The sequence below is a fragment of the Gorilla gorilla genome, chromosome 20, assembly GCF_029281585.2.
Source record: "Gorilla gorilla gorilla isolate KB3781 chromosome 20, NHGRI_mGorGor1-v2.1_pri, whole genome shotgun sequence".
Classification (NCBI taxonomy): domain Eukaryota; kingdom Metazoa; phylum Chordata; class Mammalia; order Primates; family Hominidae; genus Gorilla; species Gorilla gorilla.
In genome coordinates, this window is record NC_073244.2 from 12765890 (window position 1) to 12784304 (window position 18415).

General features: G+C 43.1%; 1 protein-coding gene across 1 annotated transcript in view; it reads right to left on the minus strand.

Annotated features, from left to right (window-relative positions):
- Positions 1-18415, minus strand: part of LOC101142995 (putative adhesion G protein-coupled receptor E4P) — a 43117-nt gene that overhangs the window by 3837 nt on the left and 20865 nt on the right. The window contains exons 8-16 of the mRNA XM_031004207.2: positions 18229-18336; positions 15484-15668; positions 13224-13388; positions 12151-12345; positions 9019-9254; positions 6423-6489; positions 5745-5836; positions 2464-2644; positions 10-105 (exon numbers count right to left, since the gene is read on the minus strand). Of these exons, the coding sequence (XP_030860067.2) occupies positions 10-105; positions 2464-2644; positions 5745-5836; positions 6423-6489; positions 9019-9254; positions 12151-12345; positions 13224-13388; positions 15484-15668; positions 18229-18336 (1325 nt within the window). The remainder of the gene's footprint in view (positions 1-9; positions 106-2463; positions 2645-5744; positions 5837-6422; positions 6490-9018; positions 9255-12150; positions 12346-13223; positions 13389-15483; positions 15669-18228; positions 18337-18415) is intronic.

Sequence of the window (18415 nt, forward strand, 5' to 3'; positions counted from 1 at the left end):
TGATCTTACCGTTTTGGTTTGGGTAGTAGAGCGAGACATCTCAGTGCTTTCAGTTTCTACCCCTTTCCGCATCCCACTAAACCACTTTTTATATTCCATTCGAACCTGGAAATTTGAGTAGAGAGGTCCGTGTTACATCCAGAGCTTGGTTTGGGAGAAAGGATCCTAAAATGGGAGGCTAAAGATAAAGACACCAAGCCCTACTCTCTAGTTTTCCATACAATCTTGGCCATGCCCATGTTGATTCATTTTATTTAAACTCAAACTTCTCAGTTGTAAAAAAGATGTGTATTAAATATCAGACACTATAGGACTCAATAGATGATGATGATGATGGTGATGAAGGTGACTGTTGATGATAGTGGTGGTGGTAATGAAAGTAATTAAGATGATGATGGTGATGATGAAGGTGATGGTAATGGTGATGATGGTGATGATGAAGGTGATAATGAAGATGATAAAGGTAATGAAATTGATGATGGTGAAGGTGATGGTAATGGTGATGATGGTGAGGGTGATGATGAAGATGATGACAATGAAGGTGATGATAGTGATGATGATGGTGAAGGTGATGATGAAGTTGATGATAATGGAACAGACGATGGTAAAAGTAGCAGTGATGATTAAAATGATCAGGATGAGGGTGATGATGGTGATGTTGATGTAGGTGATGGTAGTGAAGGTGATGGTGAAGGTCATGGTGATGGTGGTGATAGTGATGATGAAAGTAATGTGAAGGTGATGATGAAGGTGATGGTAATGGTGATGATGGTGATAGTGATGATGGTGATGGTGATGATGGTGATGGTGATGATGAAGATGATGAAGGTGATGATGGTGAAGGTGATGATTATAAAGGTGGTGGTGATGACAGTGATGATGATAAAGGTGATAATGAAGGTTATGGTAATGGTGATGATGGTGATGGTGATGATAGTAAAGATGATGAAGGTGTGATAAAGGTGATGAAGGTGTGATAAAGATAATGAAGGTGGTGATGGTGAAGGTGATTATTATAAAGATGATAATGGTGATAATGATAAAAGTGACTATGGTGATGATGGTTAGATGATAATGGTGGGGGTGTTGGTGATTATATGATGGTGAAGGTCACCATTTATTGAACACTAGCTATATTCAAGACACTGTATATGCAATATATCATTTAATTCTTACATAAATGGAGTAAGAAAGACATTTCTCCTACCCACAATTAAAGATCCGAAGTTGAGACTCTTGCAGATAAATTGATATGCCCAAGGTCACACAGCCAGGACTCGAAACCTTGTCATCTTACTCAGAGCCCTGACACTAACCATTACAATCACCCATCCTCTGTGATTCCAAGAATTGCCTTCCTCTAACCTCCTTAACATGCTGAAAATGACATTTAAAGATTTAATGCTCGACATCATTTCACAAGGACAGTTAAATTATATTTTACTTCTTCTGTGAGTGAGAAGTACCAAGCATGAAGGCACTAAAAGATTGAAGAGAAATTAATGACGTGTTAAGATAGCCTTTTGCCACTGGCGTCTTAACTGCTGGTAGTTTTATTCAACAGCAAAGGGAAAACGCCAGGAAAATTTGTCCTAATTTTCTATGGAGAGTAAAATTGAAATAACACTCACTGAAATCTTAATAACAACACTAACTGAGATCTTAATGTGTGCTAAGGACTATGTTAGGAGTTTGCACTGATTTATTTAAATCTTCAACCCTGTAATGAAGGCATCACCACATTTGCAGATGAGAAAACTACAGATGATGCTCAGAAAGGATAGGCGGTTTACCCAGAGTCACACAACCACCTACTCAATGGAAGAACTGGGATTAGACTTGAAGTCTCTTTGAGTTTGTGGTAGATTGTGCCACATATTTCAGCATCACTTCTTGTAGTGCCCCTCACTACAGAAGGATTGTTCATCCCCTTCTTGGTGAACTGAGGTATGGCCATGTGACTTGCTTTGACCAATTAAATGAGAGCAGAACAGAAGTGCATCACTACTAGGTAGAAGCTTTAAGAGAGCTAAGCTGTGCTTTCCCACAATCTCCTTTTCCTGTGCCATGAAACCATCAATGTTCTAAAAAGGGGGCCACACCTTCAGCCTGCACTCCAGAGGAAAGATGATGTGGGTTAAGTCACAGTTATGTAGCACAAGCAAGAAATAAACATTTATTGTTTTAAGTTGCTAAGATTGAGTGTGGGAGGCAAGGGGCTATTTGTTATTGCAGCATAATCCACTTTATCCTGACTGACCCATGATCTTCAGGATATGTTAGGATGCTAAACAGATGAAACCCACAGCATACAGCATACCCCAGCAACACCTAAACCCTCATCCCCAAATCAAGACAAACCCAAAATACAATTATAAAAGGTCAGGGAAGAGTGAGAACGTGAACAACCATTCAATTAGACTTTGGGACTAGGCTGATCACAGACAAAGTAATTAGCCTTACCTGGCGATTAAGGAGACAGTGTACCACAAAGAGCAACACTCCCTGAAGGGTGTTGATGATGGTGAATGAGTATGCAATGATTGATCCAATCGTCTTCCCTACTTCTTCAACCATAAAAAAACCAAGGCCCCAAGAACAGCCCAGGATAAATAGCTGAGAAATGGCTTTAAATGTCATGACTCTGCAGGGAATAAAAGTAATAATAACTACGGTTTACCAGGTATTCATTGCAAGTGCTAACTAAATGCTCTGTGTGCATTCCCTTATTTAAATCTCACAACAGCTTCATGCAGTTAAGTGACGTATACAACAAGGTCACACAGCTTGAGGATGAAGTGGAACCCATGACTTCAGTCATGGCAAATCACTGAGAATAGTGCTTTTTTCCCACCGTTGAAAATAATTTGATTTCTCTGCATGTCTTCTGCCTAGATTTTTTGGAAGATTTATGGGAAAATGCCTTCTAGAAATTTGTATTAAAAAATTTGAATAATGGTGAATTCCTGACTTTAGAACATAACATAATGTTGGGTTTCTTCACACAAAATATATTGTGTTTCATATAATGGAGTGGGATTGTTGATGGCAGCTGGCTGGGAGAGCTGATGAGTGTGTGTGTGTGTATGTGTGTGTGTGTGTGTGTGTGACTTCACTTTTTACTTTTTGTGTTACCCCCTGGGAATATAAACTCTATGAGGGCAGGGATTTTGGTCTGTTTTATTCACTGCTTTATCTCCAGTCCTTAGAACAATGCCTAGCACATAGTAGATACTCAATAAATATTATGGTTTGTGATAAACTTGCTAATTAGTCCTTCCTGTTCCTGATTTGGTTCCTAGGTTTTCCACAACTGCTATCTAGCTTGGTGATTTTTCTTACATCCAGCCCTCCTTCCATTTGCACTTACAGAAAGATATATACTTATAGAAAAGACAGAAAACCTACCTATGCCTACATTTAGGAGACAGCATAATCACTGGTATATGAGGATTCTCCCATGACAACTTTCTCTTTGGCCTAAATGGTGCCATATGGCTTCATCCCCACTGACCACAGCCAGTTGCCCCAGATTAGACACCTGACCTATAAGGAGTCAATCAATCCATTTTCCCCCCAGCCAACCAGATTTTGTCTCTTAAGCATTTGAAGTAAGAGGCTTGGAGAATGGACCTGGGAGACCCCTTTGAGGTGGCTCTGCCCTGTTCATCAGCTGTGGGAAGTCAGTCTGCAGGGAGAAGAGGACAGAGCCAAGGTGCAGGAAAGGGAGCCATAAATATGCGATTTTTTTTTGAGATGGAGTCTTGCTCTGTTGCCCAGGCTGGAGAGCAGTGGCACATTCTCGGCTCACTGCAACCTCTGCCTCCTGGGTTCAAGCAATTCTCCTGCCTCAGCCTCCCAAGTAGCTAGGACTACAGGCGTGCACCACCACCAGGTGTGGCTAATTTTTGTATTTTTAGTAGAGACGGGGTTTCACCACGTTGGCCAGGATGGTCTCGATCTCTTGACCTTGTGATGCACCCGCCTCAGCCTCCCAAAGTGCTGGGATTACAGGCGTGAACCACTGCGCCCAGCCAGATATGCGATTCGATAGCACAATGGTTAATTCTGGAGCTTAGGAGGCAAAGGGACTCAAGTGGATGGGGGCTTCTTACAGATCTGGAACAAGTCTCTCAACAACTCTTTCCCAGCCTCCCCTTCCTGCCATGATGTCTGAAATTTCTAGAATCCAAGTCCTTCCTATTGAAAGAGCACGATGTTTCCACCATGTCAATGTTAACCTCGGATTTATTACTTAGGAAATAGACGAGATAGTTAATCTCTACCCCAAAGTGTGACATTAACCTAGTGTAGCCCAACAGGGTAACTGTCTATTCACCAGCAAGAGGAAGAGGTTGGCAGCAGGGCACGGCTGCTGGGATGAGGTCAGACATGGAGCTTGCTGTTTGCAGTTCTAAGGAAGAAGTGAGCCCTTAGAGGGTAAGGAATTGAGAAATGGGGGGATGGGGAAACACCAAGAAGGGTGGCACTTTGACCCTCAAGAATTGAGGAAACCAAGTTTAAGAAATGTCAGACTGGTCTGATAAGTAGAGGAGACTTGAGACAGGGTCTGAAATTAGACAGATAGTCCTTTAATTTTCATGCATGTGACTCACCAATGCAAGATCCTTACCTACTCTTGGGGTAAGGATCCAGCATCTATCAAAATTCTATTGAATATTAGCTTTTGTCATCATTATTTTTAATAGCGTAGATTGGTACCCATGAGAATTGAGTTTCTACAACCAAAGAACATGGAGTCCAGGTAGGGCGTGGTGTGGTTCATGCCTGTAATCCCAGCACTTTGGGAGGCTGAAGCGGGTGGATCATCTGAGGTCAGGAGTTCGAGACCAGCCTGACCAATATGGCAAAAGCCTGTCTCTACTAAAAATACAAAAATTAGCCAGGCATGGTGGCGTGTGCCTGTAGTCCCAGCTACTCAGAAAGCTGAGACAGGAGAATTGCTTGAACCCAGGAGAATTGCTTGAACTCGGGAGTGGGAGGATGCAGTGAGACGAGATGGTGCCGCTGGACTCCAGCCTAGGCGAAAGAGTGAGACTCAGTCTCAAAAAAAAAAAAAAGAAAAGAAAAGAAAAGAAAAAGAAAAGGAAAGAAAACGGAGTCCAGGGGGCACATGGGCTCTTGGTGGAGTGAGAGGAGGATGTTGATACTCTTGGAATTAATTTCATAATAAGAGTGTGTTATAAAAAGGAGGCACTTGATGAATGTTTATTTTTCTTTTCTTTTCTTTTTTTTTTTTTTTTTGAGACCGAGTCTCGCTCTGTTGCCCAGGATGGAGTACAGTGACATGATCCATAGCTCACTGCAGCCTCAACCTCCCCAGCTCAGGTGATTCTCCCTTTGCAGCCTCCCACATAGCTGGGACTGCAGGCGCACGCCACTATGCCCAGCCAATTTTGTAAATTTGTTGTAGAAACAGGGGTCTCAATATGTTGCCAGGCTGGTCTTGAGCAGCTAGACTCAAACAATCCTGTCACCTCAGCCTCCTCAAGTGCTGGGATTACAAGTGTGAGTCACCACACCCAGCATGAATATTTATTGAATAAGGAAATGAAGTTACCTGAAAATCAGAGTTTCTATTTCTTCTATAAATTGTCCTTCACATGCTCTTTATCGCGTACCAGGATAATTTATATCATATTTCTGCTTGGGTTCTTTCTTTCCCAAAAGAGCAGCCATGTAGGAATAATGTTTGGGTACCACTGATTCTGATGCCTTCTTACCTGGTGTCCTGAATGGTGGAAACTTCTTTATTGAGGGAGGAAAGTTTGCTTCTCAAAATCCACAGAACTTGGAAGTAGAACACCAGGTTTATCTGTGGGAACCGCATGAAAAAAGTGACTTGGAATTTTCTTTTGGAGCCATTTTATACAATCTAATTTGAGGAGGGCCTAAGAATCTTTTCCCAAAAGACACAGGTTTTATAAAGATGGTATGCACATATGTTCTGGTCTATTACATACAACACGCAGCATATACCCTGTAGCATTTGGTGCTTGATTAGGTAACTATCGATTTTATCATTCAAACCAGGACACTTTGAAAGTGGAAAGGTGCTATTAATGTCTCTACCAGGGAACAGGTGTCATCAGAAAGTTTCTGGCAAACAGGAAACCATGTCACCCTGTGTAGAGAAGCCAACCATTAAATATTTGTTGAATGGAATGAATAACAGCATTTTGAAAAGAAGTCCCAGGAGAGGTGATATTATTACATCAAAGCAACAAGTGAGCCAGGAGGAATCCAAGGAAAGAAAAGTGGAGACAGTACTTTCAGGAAGAGGGGCTGATCACATTAAGCTGTTATTTCTTATCTTCATCTCATTTCCCCTTAGATAAGAAAAACATTTTGTATGCTTGGTCAACCTAAGGTGGGCACACCCATAAATAATTATCGCCTACCAAGATAATGACTGCTACTGGCCCCATGAAGCTCCAGATGAATCCTTTATCAAGCTTGAGCCAACAGCTGTTGAGAGAGAGAGAAGCATTAGCTGCCTCTTCCTTGGGAGAAGGCAGAGAGCTTGAATACAGGCTCCTGGGGCAAGATGTGAACAGGGCCAGGAGTTACTTTGCTCAGAATCCTAAATTTTAGATGGAGTCAGATGTGAGTTCTCATTTGATGCAGGTGCATGCTCTGAGGCTGAGTTTTTTCAAGTGTATAATAGAGCTAATCAAAGTACTGCAAAGATTAAATGATGACCGTAGCTCTCTACTGAGGCTTGAAGTCAGGGAATGTCAGTTCTCTGGCTTCCTTGTTCTCCTTCTAAATAGTGTTGGTCATTCTAGGTCTTTTGCCTCCTTTATCTAAACTTCAGAATCAGTTTGTCAATATCCACAAAATAACTTTCTGGGAATTTGATTTGGAGTGTGTTGGATCTATAGATCAAGTTGGGAAGAACTGCCATCTTGACAACGTTGAGTCTTCTTATCCATGAACATAGAATATCTATTTGGATATCCTTTGATTTTTTTTCATCAGAATTTTGTCACTGCCTTCATATAGAACTTGTAGGAAAGATTAAATAAGATAATCTGCTTAAAGTTTTTGAGTACAGTTCCTAGCAATGAGTTAACGGTAATAAATGTAGTTAGCAAGTTGATAATGATTGCTATAATGAGAAAGAGAGTAAAAGCAATAACTACAGCTATAAAAACTAACTCTAATTAAGCATATTGCATGCACCAGGTACTCTGTTGTCCAAATAATTTGTATTCTTTCTTGGCTTATGATGGCAAAGGTAGCATACCTTATTCTTAAAGGGAAGCTGAGAGCCTGAATCTCTAACATTCAGTAGGCAGAAAAGCTTCCAAACTTAAGTTCTATCCGAAGGGTTGCCAACTATGGCCCACGGGTCTGATCCAGCCCGCCACTTGCTTTCATAAGTTTTACTGAAAGACAATCAACTCATTCGGTTACATGTTGTCAATGCTGCTTTCACACTACATGGGCAACACTGAGTAGTCACCTCAGAGACCTTGTGGCCAGCAAAGCCAAACATATTTACTACCTGGCCTTTTATTGAAAATGTTGGTTCCAAATCTTTGCTATTGTGAATAGTGCCACAATAAACATACGTGTGCATGTGTCTTTATAGCAGCATGATTTATAATCCTTTGGGTATATACCCAGTAATGGAATGGCTGGGTCAAATGGTATTTCTAGTTCTAGATCCTTGAGGAATCGCCACACTGTCTTCCACAATGGCAACCCAAATGTCCATCAGTGATAGACTGGATTAAGAAAAGGTGGCAAATATACACCATGGAATACTATGCAGCCATAAAAAAGGATGAGCCAATGTCCTTTGTAGGGACATGGATGAAGCTGGAAACCATCATTCTGAGCAAACTATGGCAAGGACAGAAAACCAAAGACTGCATGTTCTCACTCATAGGTGGGAATTGAACAATGAGAACACTTGGACACAGGGTGGGGAACATCACACACTGGGGCCTGTCGTGGGGTGGGGGTAGGGGGGAGGGATAGCATTAGGAGATATACCTAATGTAAATGACGAGTTAATGGGTGCAGCACACTAACATGGCACATGTATACATATGTAACAAACCTGCATGTTGTGCAAATGTACCCTAGAACTTAAAGTATAATAATAAAAAAAACACCAAATTTCCATCTTCCATAATAGAAAAAAAATCAGAACGGAGTACCTAAAATTGTAAAAAAAAAAAAAAAAAAAAAAAAGAAAAGAAAATGTTGGTCAACTCCTCTACTGTTCTATCTCCATTCTATCTCCAGCATTCTGGTAGGACATAGAGTTCAAGCTGGAAACAAAGCACCTCTTCGACTTTAAGAGGGACAACATTGGGAGGCCGAGGCAGGCAGATCACCTGAGGTCTGGAGTTCAAGACCAGCCTGGCCAACATGGTGAAACCCCGTCTCCACTAAAAAAATACAAAAATTAGCCGGGCATGATAGCGGGTGCCTGTAATCCCAGCTACTCAGGAGGCCAAGACGGGAGAATTGTTTGAACCCGGGAGACGGTTGCAGTGAGCTGAGATCACACCACCACACTCCAGCCTGGGCAAGTGAGCAAGACTCTGTCGCAAAAACAAAAAAAAAAGGGGACAACAGTAACATACATGATGTTTTAGTGTGTGCACAACCTACTTCCTAACCCAAGCACCATTAACAAAATATCAACTTCTTCAACTAACTGTTGTGTGTTGAGTTTTGCAAGCTTCATTAGTGAAGCAATAAAACATGGCTATTCAGACTATTTCCTTGAAAATTCTGACTTACTCACCTTGCAGCTCTGACTTTGGGGAAGTTTATGAAATGCACTCAGGCCCAGGTGTCCTGTGCGTAAGAAAATAAACTGCTGACGTCATAGGGTCATAGTGAGAATGGCATGAGCTACTGCATAGAGGAAGCACCGTTTCTGATGCACCATAGGGCTTTGATAGTTGTAATATTGGTGTTATTCTTTACAGTAGCCATTGCTACTACCATCATAAAGACACACATTATGCTTACTGAGTAAATGTTCCATAATTCTGGGGTCCAACTATTGCTGACACAGCAATAATCACAGCTGGGATCCCGTAGCCTACAGGGTACATGAACCTCTTCTTGAATCTGCCCGTGCTGGTGTAGTTGGCCACCTTGAGGTTCCTGACGGTGAGGAAGAGGTGCAACCCTTCCAGGAGCATCCAGGTGAAGCAAGCCAGGTAAAGGAAGTGCAGCAGCCCTGCAATGATGGAGCACAGCACCTGGAGGGAACAGAAGAGTTAGGGGTGTGCAGCAGATGTGGTCTGTACCTGATTATATGCTCAGCACTTAGCATTTCCTGGATGTGGCCTGGAATTTCAATTTGAGCATCTGTAACATTTTGCCTGGGGGCTACACATTTTCTGAGGACTTCTGCTAGCCATTGAAGTCTGTTTACATCATGCATAGAGCAGGGTAGAAACCCAAGGAATACATGTCGTGGGAACAGCCCCCAAATGTATAATAAACAAAAATTGGTAGAATCTACCAATCTAAGACATGTGCTCTACACTGCCCCCTGGAGATCCTCGGTGGAATTGAGCTCCAAATGTCCATAGTGGAAACATCTATTGGCTAGGTGCGGTGGCTCATGCCTGTAATCCCCAGCATTTTGGGAGGCCGAGGTGGGTGGATCACCTGAGGTCAGGAGTTTGAGACCAGCGTGGCCAACATGGTGAAATCTCATCTCTACTAAAAATACAAAAATTAGCCAGGTGTGGTGGTGCACGCCTGTAATCCCAGCTACTTGGGAGGCTGAGGCAGGAGAATCGCTTGAGCCTGGGAGGCAGAGGTTGCGGTGAGCTGAGATTGTGCCATTGCACTCCAGCCTGGGTGAAGAGTGAGACTTCATCTCAAAAAAAAAAAATTTCATGTGCTGATGTTCTAATCCCCAGTATCACAGAAGGTGAGTGTACTTGGAGACAGGGCTCTTCAAGAGGTCATTAAGTTAAAATAAGTTCAGATATGTGGGCCCTCATCCAATACAAGTTATGTACATCTAAAAATAGATTAGGCCGAGGAGGGTGGATCACCTGAGGTTGGGAGTTCAAGACCAGCCTGACCAACATGGAGAAACCCCCTCTCTACTAAAAATACAAAAATTAGCCAGATGTGGTGGCTCACGCCTGTAATCCCAGCTACTCTGGAGGCTGAGGCAGGAGAATCGCTTGAACCCGGGAGGCGTAAGTTGTGATGAGCTGAGATTGTGCCATTGCACTCCAGCCTGGGCAACAACAGCGAAACTCCGTCTTAAAAAATAATAATAAATAAATAAAAATTTAAAAATAGGAGGTTAGAGTGCAGGCACACACAAAGGGATGACCAAGTGAGAACACAGGGAGAAGATGGCCATCAACAAGCCGAGGAGAGGGGTCTCAAAAAAAGCCAACCCTGCTGACATCTTGATCTCAGACCATGAGCCTCCAGAATTGTGAGAAAATTAATTTCCATTGTTTAAATCACTCCGTTTGTGGTACCTTGTTATGGCAGCCAGAACAAATGAATATACTTTTATAGAAGTCATGCTTCATGATTTCTCATAATTCTCCAGATGTGTTCACAGACACAAAATTTTCCATTCAATGTGCGGAATAAGGCTTCCATTTCTAATCGTGATAACATAATGAGGACGGGATTTACCCTCCCACATTGAACAACTAAATGCTAAATGACATGTATGACATTATGAGTTACAGAGGTTAAAATCTGGCCCCCAAATCTCACAGCGAGTAAAAAATAAAATTGGATTTGAACCTAAACTATCTCCAGAAAATGTACTTACTCTTAACCGTGAAACTATACTATTTCTCAGGAAAAAAAATTTAAATATAAACAGAGTGCTTTTGTAACTTTCTAGCTGTGTGATCATAGTGTTTTAGGGTTAACAGGAGACTCGGAGACTCCTCCTGTCCCAACGCCCCCTCTTCCTCCTCAGAGAACCATCTAGCTTTAAATCTTCCTAGATAATATGATGGCCAGGATCATGATAAAGATAAAAGTGAACATTGTTCTCTGAGTGATTAGTTCATAATCTTTTATGTTTTGTCTTGCTAAGTTCTTACTAAATCCTATGATTAGGCCCCTGTTTTGCAGAGGAAGTTTAAAAAGGGGAAGCCACAAGAGATCTATTGTAAAACATGGTGATCATAGTTGCATGGTAACAATGTATGTATGCTTAAAAACTTTTAAAAGACTACGTTAGTGTTCTCATCACAAACACACACACACACACAATAAAGCTGAGTATGTGAGGTGATGCAAATGTTAATTAGATCAACTGAGCCATTCTACGGCGTATAATATTTCAAAACATGCTGTACAGAAAAAAATATACATATAGTTTGTATTTTTCAGTTTAAAAATTAAATTTAAATAAATTAATTAAAAGGGGAAGTCACTTCAACAGGTCTTACAGCAAGTAGGGTGAGGAGCTGCGATTCAAGCGCAGATCAGTGCAGCAAACCCACTGCCCACCAAAAATGTAAGCCTCTTCCCCACCCTCAAATCCAGAGTATAGATTTGTCACTAGGAAGTGGCTTCCCAGACAGAGACCACATTTCCCAACTGCCCTTGCGGTTATGTGTTATCATGTGACTGAGTCCTAGCCAATAGTGTGAGGGGAAGTGATATGTACCCTTCATGATGTGGCACATATTAACCTCCCCCAGGGGAACTCAGCCATGTTCTTTTCCCCCTCCCGGGTGGCTGAAATGTGAACACCAGGATGACCTTGGGAGCTGTGTATGGAAAATGACAGAGCCTCCCTCAACCTGAGGGTGCAGGATAGACGCTCTTCAGAACTGTTTGCTCACCCTCTACTGACACATAAGGAAAAAATAACTCCTACTGTGGCAAGCCTGTGACATTCTGGAGTTGATCCTAACAACCGCTAATGTTACCCTATTTAATACCATCAGCCTGACACTCCATCACTTTGCTAAATGGCCCCTCAGAATGTAAAGGTCTTATTCCAACTTCTATAGGAGGACAACTGAAATGGAGCTCATACTTTTCCTCTCTACATCATCACTGCTGACTAATGCCTTGCTCTCCATCTTCCTGTGGGACAAGATGGCTGGATTCGTTATGGCAATGAGGTAATTTGGGTAAATTACCTACCTCAGGCTCAGTTCTGTTGATGCCCGTCAGGAACAGGAGGTGGGCCAGGAAGAGGCAGAGGGAGAGCTCTAGATGGAGGGAGGTGCTGGTGTTCTGGATGGGCCGGCACAGGAGGAAGGTGAGGATGGCCAGGAAGAGGCACAGCAGAGAGATGGTCAGCCCCACCTGGGTGATCACAGTCAGCACAGGGTCCTCCTGCAAAACACCAAAGGGGGAATCCATTATAGTGTCCAATGGTGTTGTTATGTTCCTGAGGTAGTGTCAGATGGGCTTCCTAGTTCAGTCCCTGAAACAATTGACTTACCTGTCTGAGACTTAGTGTTCTCATCTTCAGAATGAGGGCAGTAGTAACACTCATCACACAGGAATGTTAAAAACCAAAACAACTCGACCAGTGCTGGATACAGCTCTTAACAAATGACTAATGGGAGTTAGTGTATAAATACCCCAGCTCCCTTGCTGCTCAGATAGAATGACCCAGAGATGTGAGTTCTACACTGACTCCCAGAGTCCCCCAGAGGGAATAAATTCCAGTTACCTATGGTGGTAACTGGCTTGATAATGCTGTCTGCACTGACACCTGTCTTACTTCCATCTCATTGTCTCAGTCCCCCATTAGTGTTTCCTGTAATCCCCTTTCAAGCAAGCTACTACCATTTGACTCCTTGTCTTAGAATCTTTTTTCTTTTTCTTTTCTTTTTTTTTTTTTTACATGGAGTCTTCCTCTGTCACCGAGGCTGGAGTACAGTGGCATGATCTCGACTCACTGCAACCTCCACTTCCTAGGTTCACCCAATTCTCCTCCCTCAGCCTCCTGAGTAGCTGGGATTACAGGTGTGCACTACCATGCCCAGCTAATTTTGTATTTTTAGTAGAGACGGGATTTCATCATGTTAGCCAGGCTGGTCTTGAACTCCTGACCTCAAGTGATCCACCTGCCTCGGCCCCCCAAAGTGCTGAGATGACAGGCGTGAGACACCGCGCCCGACCTTTAGAATCTTTTTGTAAGAAATGCAGAGGATAACTCACAAATTCTGGGACATACACATGTTCACAGGAATTAATCTTGGTACCTTGGGGGCAAGAGCCACGAGGACGGCAAAGCTGGACAGATGGAAGCACTTGCATTTGGTGTAAGAACCGTTGCTGTGCACATGAGAGCAGCCCTCCGTGGACCAGCGGCCTCCCTCTGATCCCTCCCAGTAGACACAGATATGTTTTGTTCTCTTGTCACCAGGCTGGAAAGAGAATAGTATGAAAGTGGGTCTCTTCCTGGTTTTATTTTTTATTTTATTTTATTTTATTTTGAGATGGAGTCTTGCTCTGTCACCCAGGCTGGAGTGCAGTGGTGCGATCTCAGCTCACTGCAACCTCCGCCTCCCAAGTTCAAGCAATTCTCCTGCCTCAGCTTCCCAAGTAGCTGGGACTACAGGTGCACACTACCATGCCTGGCTAATTTTTGTATTTTTAGTAGAAGTGGGGTTTTGCCATGTTGGCCAGGCTGGTCTTGAACTCCTGGCCTCAAGTGATCCGCCTGCCTCGGCCTCCCAAAGTGCTGGGATTACAGGCATGAGCCAACATGCCCAGCATATTATTTCAACTTTACAGGTTAATCACAAGGCACAGTGTTGGAAACTGGATCGGAAATACACTTGTAGGGGAAGAGTTTCACATCACCACGCCTGCAGTGGGTTTATTCTCCATCTATTCTGCCCTTCTTTGGTCAGCTCAGCACCCTGGGGTTGACCCTCTGAATGGCTTTGCCAGCTTCCTTGCTATTTATAGAACCAAAGAGAGGCATTGGTGAGACTCACTGGGTGAGAGGAGAGAGAAATAAAGTATTTCTTCCCTGTGCCCTTTCTGCTTTGAGCCATCTCCAGTTTCTGCAGAGCGATCCCTCATTCCTGCCTCCAGCTTCCACTGAGCTCAATAAAGCTCCTCCTCCATTGCCTTTTGGCTTCAACGTGAGAATGGCATCTCACTGTGGCAAGCTCTGGATGCCTCAACACTTCATTTCTTCCCAAGCTTTATTGAAGTGTGATTAACAAAGAAAAATTTATATTTATACGTTTCGATAGATGTATACATTTTTAAATGATTACTACAATGAAGCTAACACATCCAACACCTCACATATTTTTGTGTGTGTGTGTGTGTGTGTGTGTGTGGTGAATACACTTGCGATGCACTCTCTCAGCAGATCTCAAGTGTACAATACATTATTAAGTGTAGTTACATTGAGTGTTGTACATTAGGCTGGGCACGGCGGCTCACGCCTGTAATCCCAGCACTTTGGGAGGCTGAGGCAGGCAGATCGCCTGAGGTCAGGAGTTTGAGACCAGCCTGGCCAACATGGTGAAACCTTGTCTCTACTAAAAATACAAAAATTAGCCAGGCATGATGGCAGGTGTCTGTAATCCCAGCTACTCGGGAGGCTGAGGTGGGAGAATCATTTGAACTCAGGAAGCAGAGGTTGCAGTGAGCCGAGATTGTGCCATTGCACTTCAGCCTGGGTGACAGAGTGAGACTCTGTCCCTTAAAAAAAAAAAAAAAAAAAAAAACTATTGGCCAGGCATGGTGTCTTACACCTGTAATCCCAGCACTTTGGGAGGCTGGGGTGGACGGATTACCTGAGGTCAAGAGTTCGTGACCAGCCTGGCCAACATGGTGAAACCCCGTCTCTACTGAAAATACAAAAATTAGCTGGGTGTAGTGGCACACTCCTGTAATCCCAGCTACTCGGGAGGCTGAGGCAGGAAAATTGCTTCAGCTGGGGAGATGGAGGTTGCAATGAGCCGAGATGACGCCACTGCACCGCAGCCTGGCCGACAGAGCAAGACTCTGTCTCAAAAAAAAAAAAAAAAAAAAAAAATCTTCATTCATCTGTTGACAGATACTTAGGCTGTTTCCATATCTCAGCTAGTGTGAATAATACTGCAATAAACACGAGAGTGCAGTTATCTCTTTGAGATCCTGATTTCAATTCTTTTGGCCACATACCCCAAAGTGGAATCACTGGAACAGACGATAATTCTGTTTATAACTTTTTGAGAAGCCTCTGTACTGTTTTCCATAACGGCTGTACCACATTACATTTTCATCAGCAGATCTATAAGGGTTCCTCTTTTTTTTTTTTTTTTTTGCCACATACTGATATTTTAAGTTTTTGGTAATAGCCATCCTCACTGTGGTGAAGCAAAATCTCATTGAAGATGCCTCAGCATGTCTTCTGTGTTCTCTTACTTCTGAATTCCGTTTCCTACTTGGGAAGCTGACTGCACCTGCTCACCCTTTAAGGTACTGCATGGAGACCCAGCCCTGGGTGTTTCTCACCTGATTATGGCGAAAAGTCAGGAACACAGGTTCAGACAGGGAAATTTTTTCCTTCAAACCGATGGTGCCGCTCACAACATAAGAGTTCAGTTTTACTTCCTGCATCCCTTTTCTTTTACTAAAAAAGGATGCATTCAGAATATCCCCAAGAGATTGATAAGTGATAAGGGCAACTGCAGTGCTCTCTGAAAAAAAAAATGGAAAAGAAATACTGTTAGTGGCCATCCATAGTTTGGAGAGAAAGTACAGTACTCTCTAATGTGAGGGTCGTAGGGCAGGCAATGAATGGCTAAAACTGCCCTTGGAAATCCCTTAAATGCCGTTCAATACACCGTGTGTCGCTTGGGGTGCAGCATTTTTGTCTATGTAATATGTATTATAATGCCCCATACATTATAAGCGGTGCAAATTATGTGCAAATTATGCTCTTCAGAGTCCTAAAAATATATATGAGCCCTTGAGCATTACAACCAGAGTTGTGAGGCAAGATGCTTGTCCTCAGAAGGGCACATGGAACTCATGCAGGCTAAGAAAACCACACTCTCTCAGCCTTCACCTCAAGCTCACTCTGGGGTACCTAATTTAGTGGAAAGGTATGCAGAATGACCCACTGTATTTAATTAATTCACTCATTTTTTCTCTTTCTCATCTTATCGCCCTTCCTCTCCCTGTCTTCCTTTTCCCCCTCCCCTTTTCATGAAGCCACAGTTTAATGTATAGAGGTTCAGGCCGGGCGCGGTAGCTCACACCTATAATCCCAGCACTTTGGGAGGCTGAGGCAGGTGGGTCATCTGAGGTAAGGATTTCCAGACCAGCCTGCCCAACATGGCAAAATCCCATCTCTACTAAAAATACAAAAATTAGCCAGGCGTGGTGGCGGGTGCTTGTAATCCCAGTTACTCGGGAGGCTGAGGCAGGAGAATCGCTGGAACCCAGGAGGCGGAGGTTGCAGTGAGCTGAGATGGTGAATGGAGAATCTGACTCCAAAAAATAAGAAAAAAATCATGGAGGTTCAGTGCACACAGGACACCCGTATGATGGGAGTGTTTCCCAAATTGCAGTTATCCACGTGCTACCATCCCATTTTTGACCAAAGCTATTTATCATCTGTATTTCTATTTGCTCCATTAAAAAAATCCAACTCGGTTGGGCGTGGTGGCTCACGCCTGTAATCCCAGCACTTTGGGAGGCCGACGCGGGCAGATCATCTGAGGTCAAGAGTTCGAGACCACTTTGGCCAACACGGTGAAACCCCGTCTCTACTATAAATACAAAAATTAGCAGGGCTTGGTGGCATGTGCTTATAATCCCAGCTACTTGGGAGGCTGAGGCAGGAGAATTGCTTGAACTCGGGAGGCAGAGGCTACAGTGAGCCGTGATTGTGCCACTGCACTCCAGCCTGGGCAACAGAGTGAGAGTCAGTCTCAACAACAACAACAAAATCAACTCATTTTTAGATCCCTTTCCGCCATTTCCCTACTCTACAGCTCACAGTAAGGAGTGGAGATTAATGAATAACCAGGAATTTTTTGGAGGAAATGCAGCAGATATTTCATTTTTAAGGTAACCAGGTTTTTCTCTTTGAAATAGTTTATATGCATTCATTCATTTATGTTTCATGGAAATATTTATGTATCCTCTACTGTGTGCCAGACATTCTAGGAATTATTATACAGCAGTGAACAAAACAGACAAAACCCCTGCCATCAGAGAGCTGATGATGTCGTAGTGAGAGAGATCGGCCACCAACAAAGAAATAAATTAGAAAAAATACATAGTGCAGGAGCTTTGCAGAGACTTCAGGTGATGAGATAAAGTGTGGGTGAAACACTATGCCATGAAGGTAAAACCCAGCCTGCCACCTGCTTTTGTAAATAAAGTTTTATAGACACACAGCCACACTCCTTCACTGACACATCATCAATGGCTGCTTTCACACTCTGATGGCAGAGCTGAGTAGTTATGACAAAAGTCATCTGGAACAAAAGGCCTAGCATATTTACTCTCTGGACCTTGTAGAGAACATTTGTTTTCCAATCTGTGGTAAAGAACAAGACTGGGTGGCTCTTTTAAAAAGGGTGTACATAAACGCTTCTCAAGGAAGTTGTTCAAGGCAATCTGACACCATTGAGTGTTACCTTTTCAGACCATTACATGGAAACAGAGCATACATCAGCCAGTCCCTTTTTTTTTTTTTTTTTGAGACAGAAGCTCACTCTTGTCACCCAAGCTGGAGTGCAATGGTGCGATCTCGGCTCGTTGCAACCTCCGCCTTCTGGGTTCAAGCAATTCTCCGGCTTCATCCTCCCGAATAGGTGGGATTACAGTCACGCACCACCATGCCTGGCTAATTTTTGTGTTTTTAGTAGAGATGGGGTTTCTCCATGTTGGCCAGGCTGGTCTCAAACTCCTGACCTTGTGATCCGCCTGCCTCACCCTCCCAAAGTGCTGGGATTACAGGCGTGAGCCACCGTGCCCGGCCCAGCCAGTCCCTTTTAAGGAGGCATTTCAAGGAATCCTTATGCAAACCTTTGTGTATGTCACAAAGTACACACCCCATGTGACAGCCCGACTTCTGTCTGCAAAATGCCTAGTTAGTGGTTAAGGAAGATCATTTTATTCCACCATGTAGAATCTCCCTACCTTAAAAGCTTTGTGAATTCTCACCCCAGGGTTTAATCGCCTAGAAATAAAACAATGATGTGTAGAATTTGGAGTCAAGATAATTCATCAGAGATATGGTACCTCTTAGGGTTCCTTTTAAAGCATCAGCACAGTTGATATCCATGGTGTTATTTCCAGCTTCCAGAAAAGCATTCTCCCTTGTCTCATTGCACCTCTTGGTTTCATAGACTGAAAACATTAAGAAAGTCAGTCCTGTTCTCAAGTCTCATACCTAAATAATTTGCTAAAGAACTCCCTTTTCTGGAAG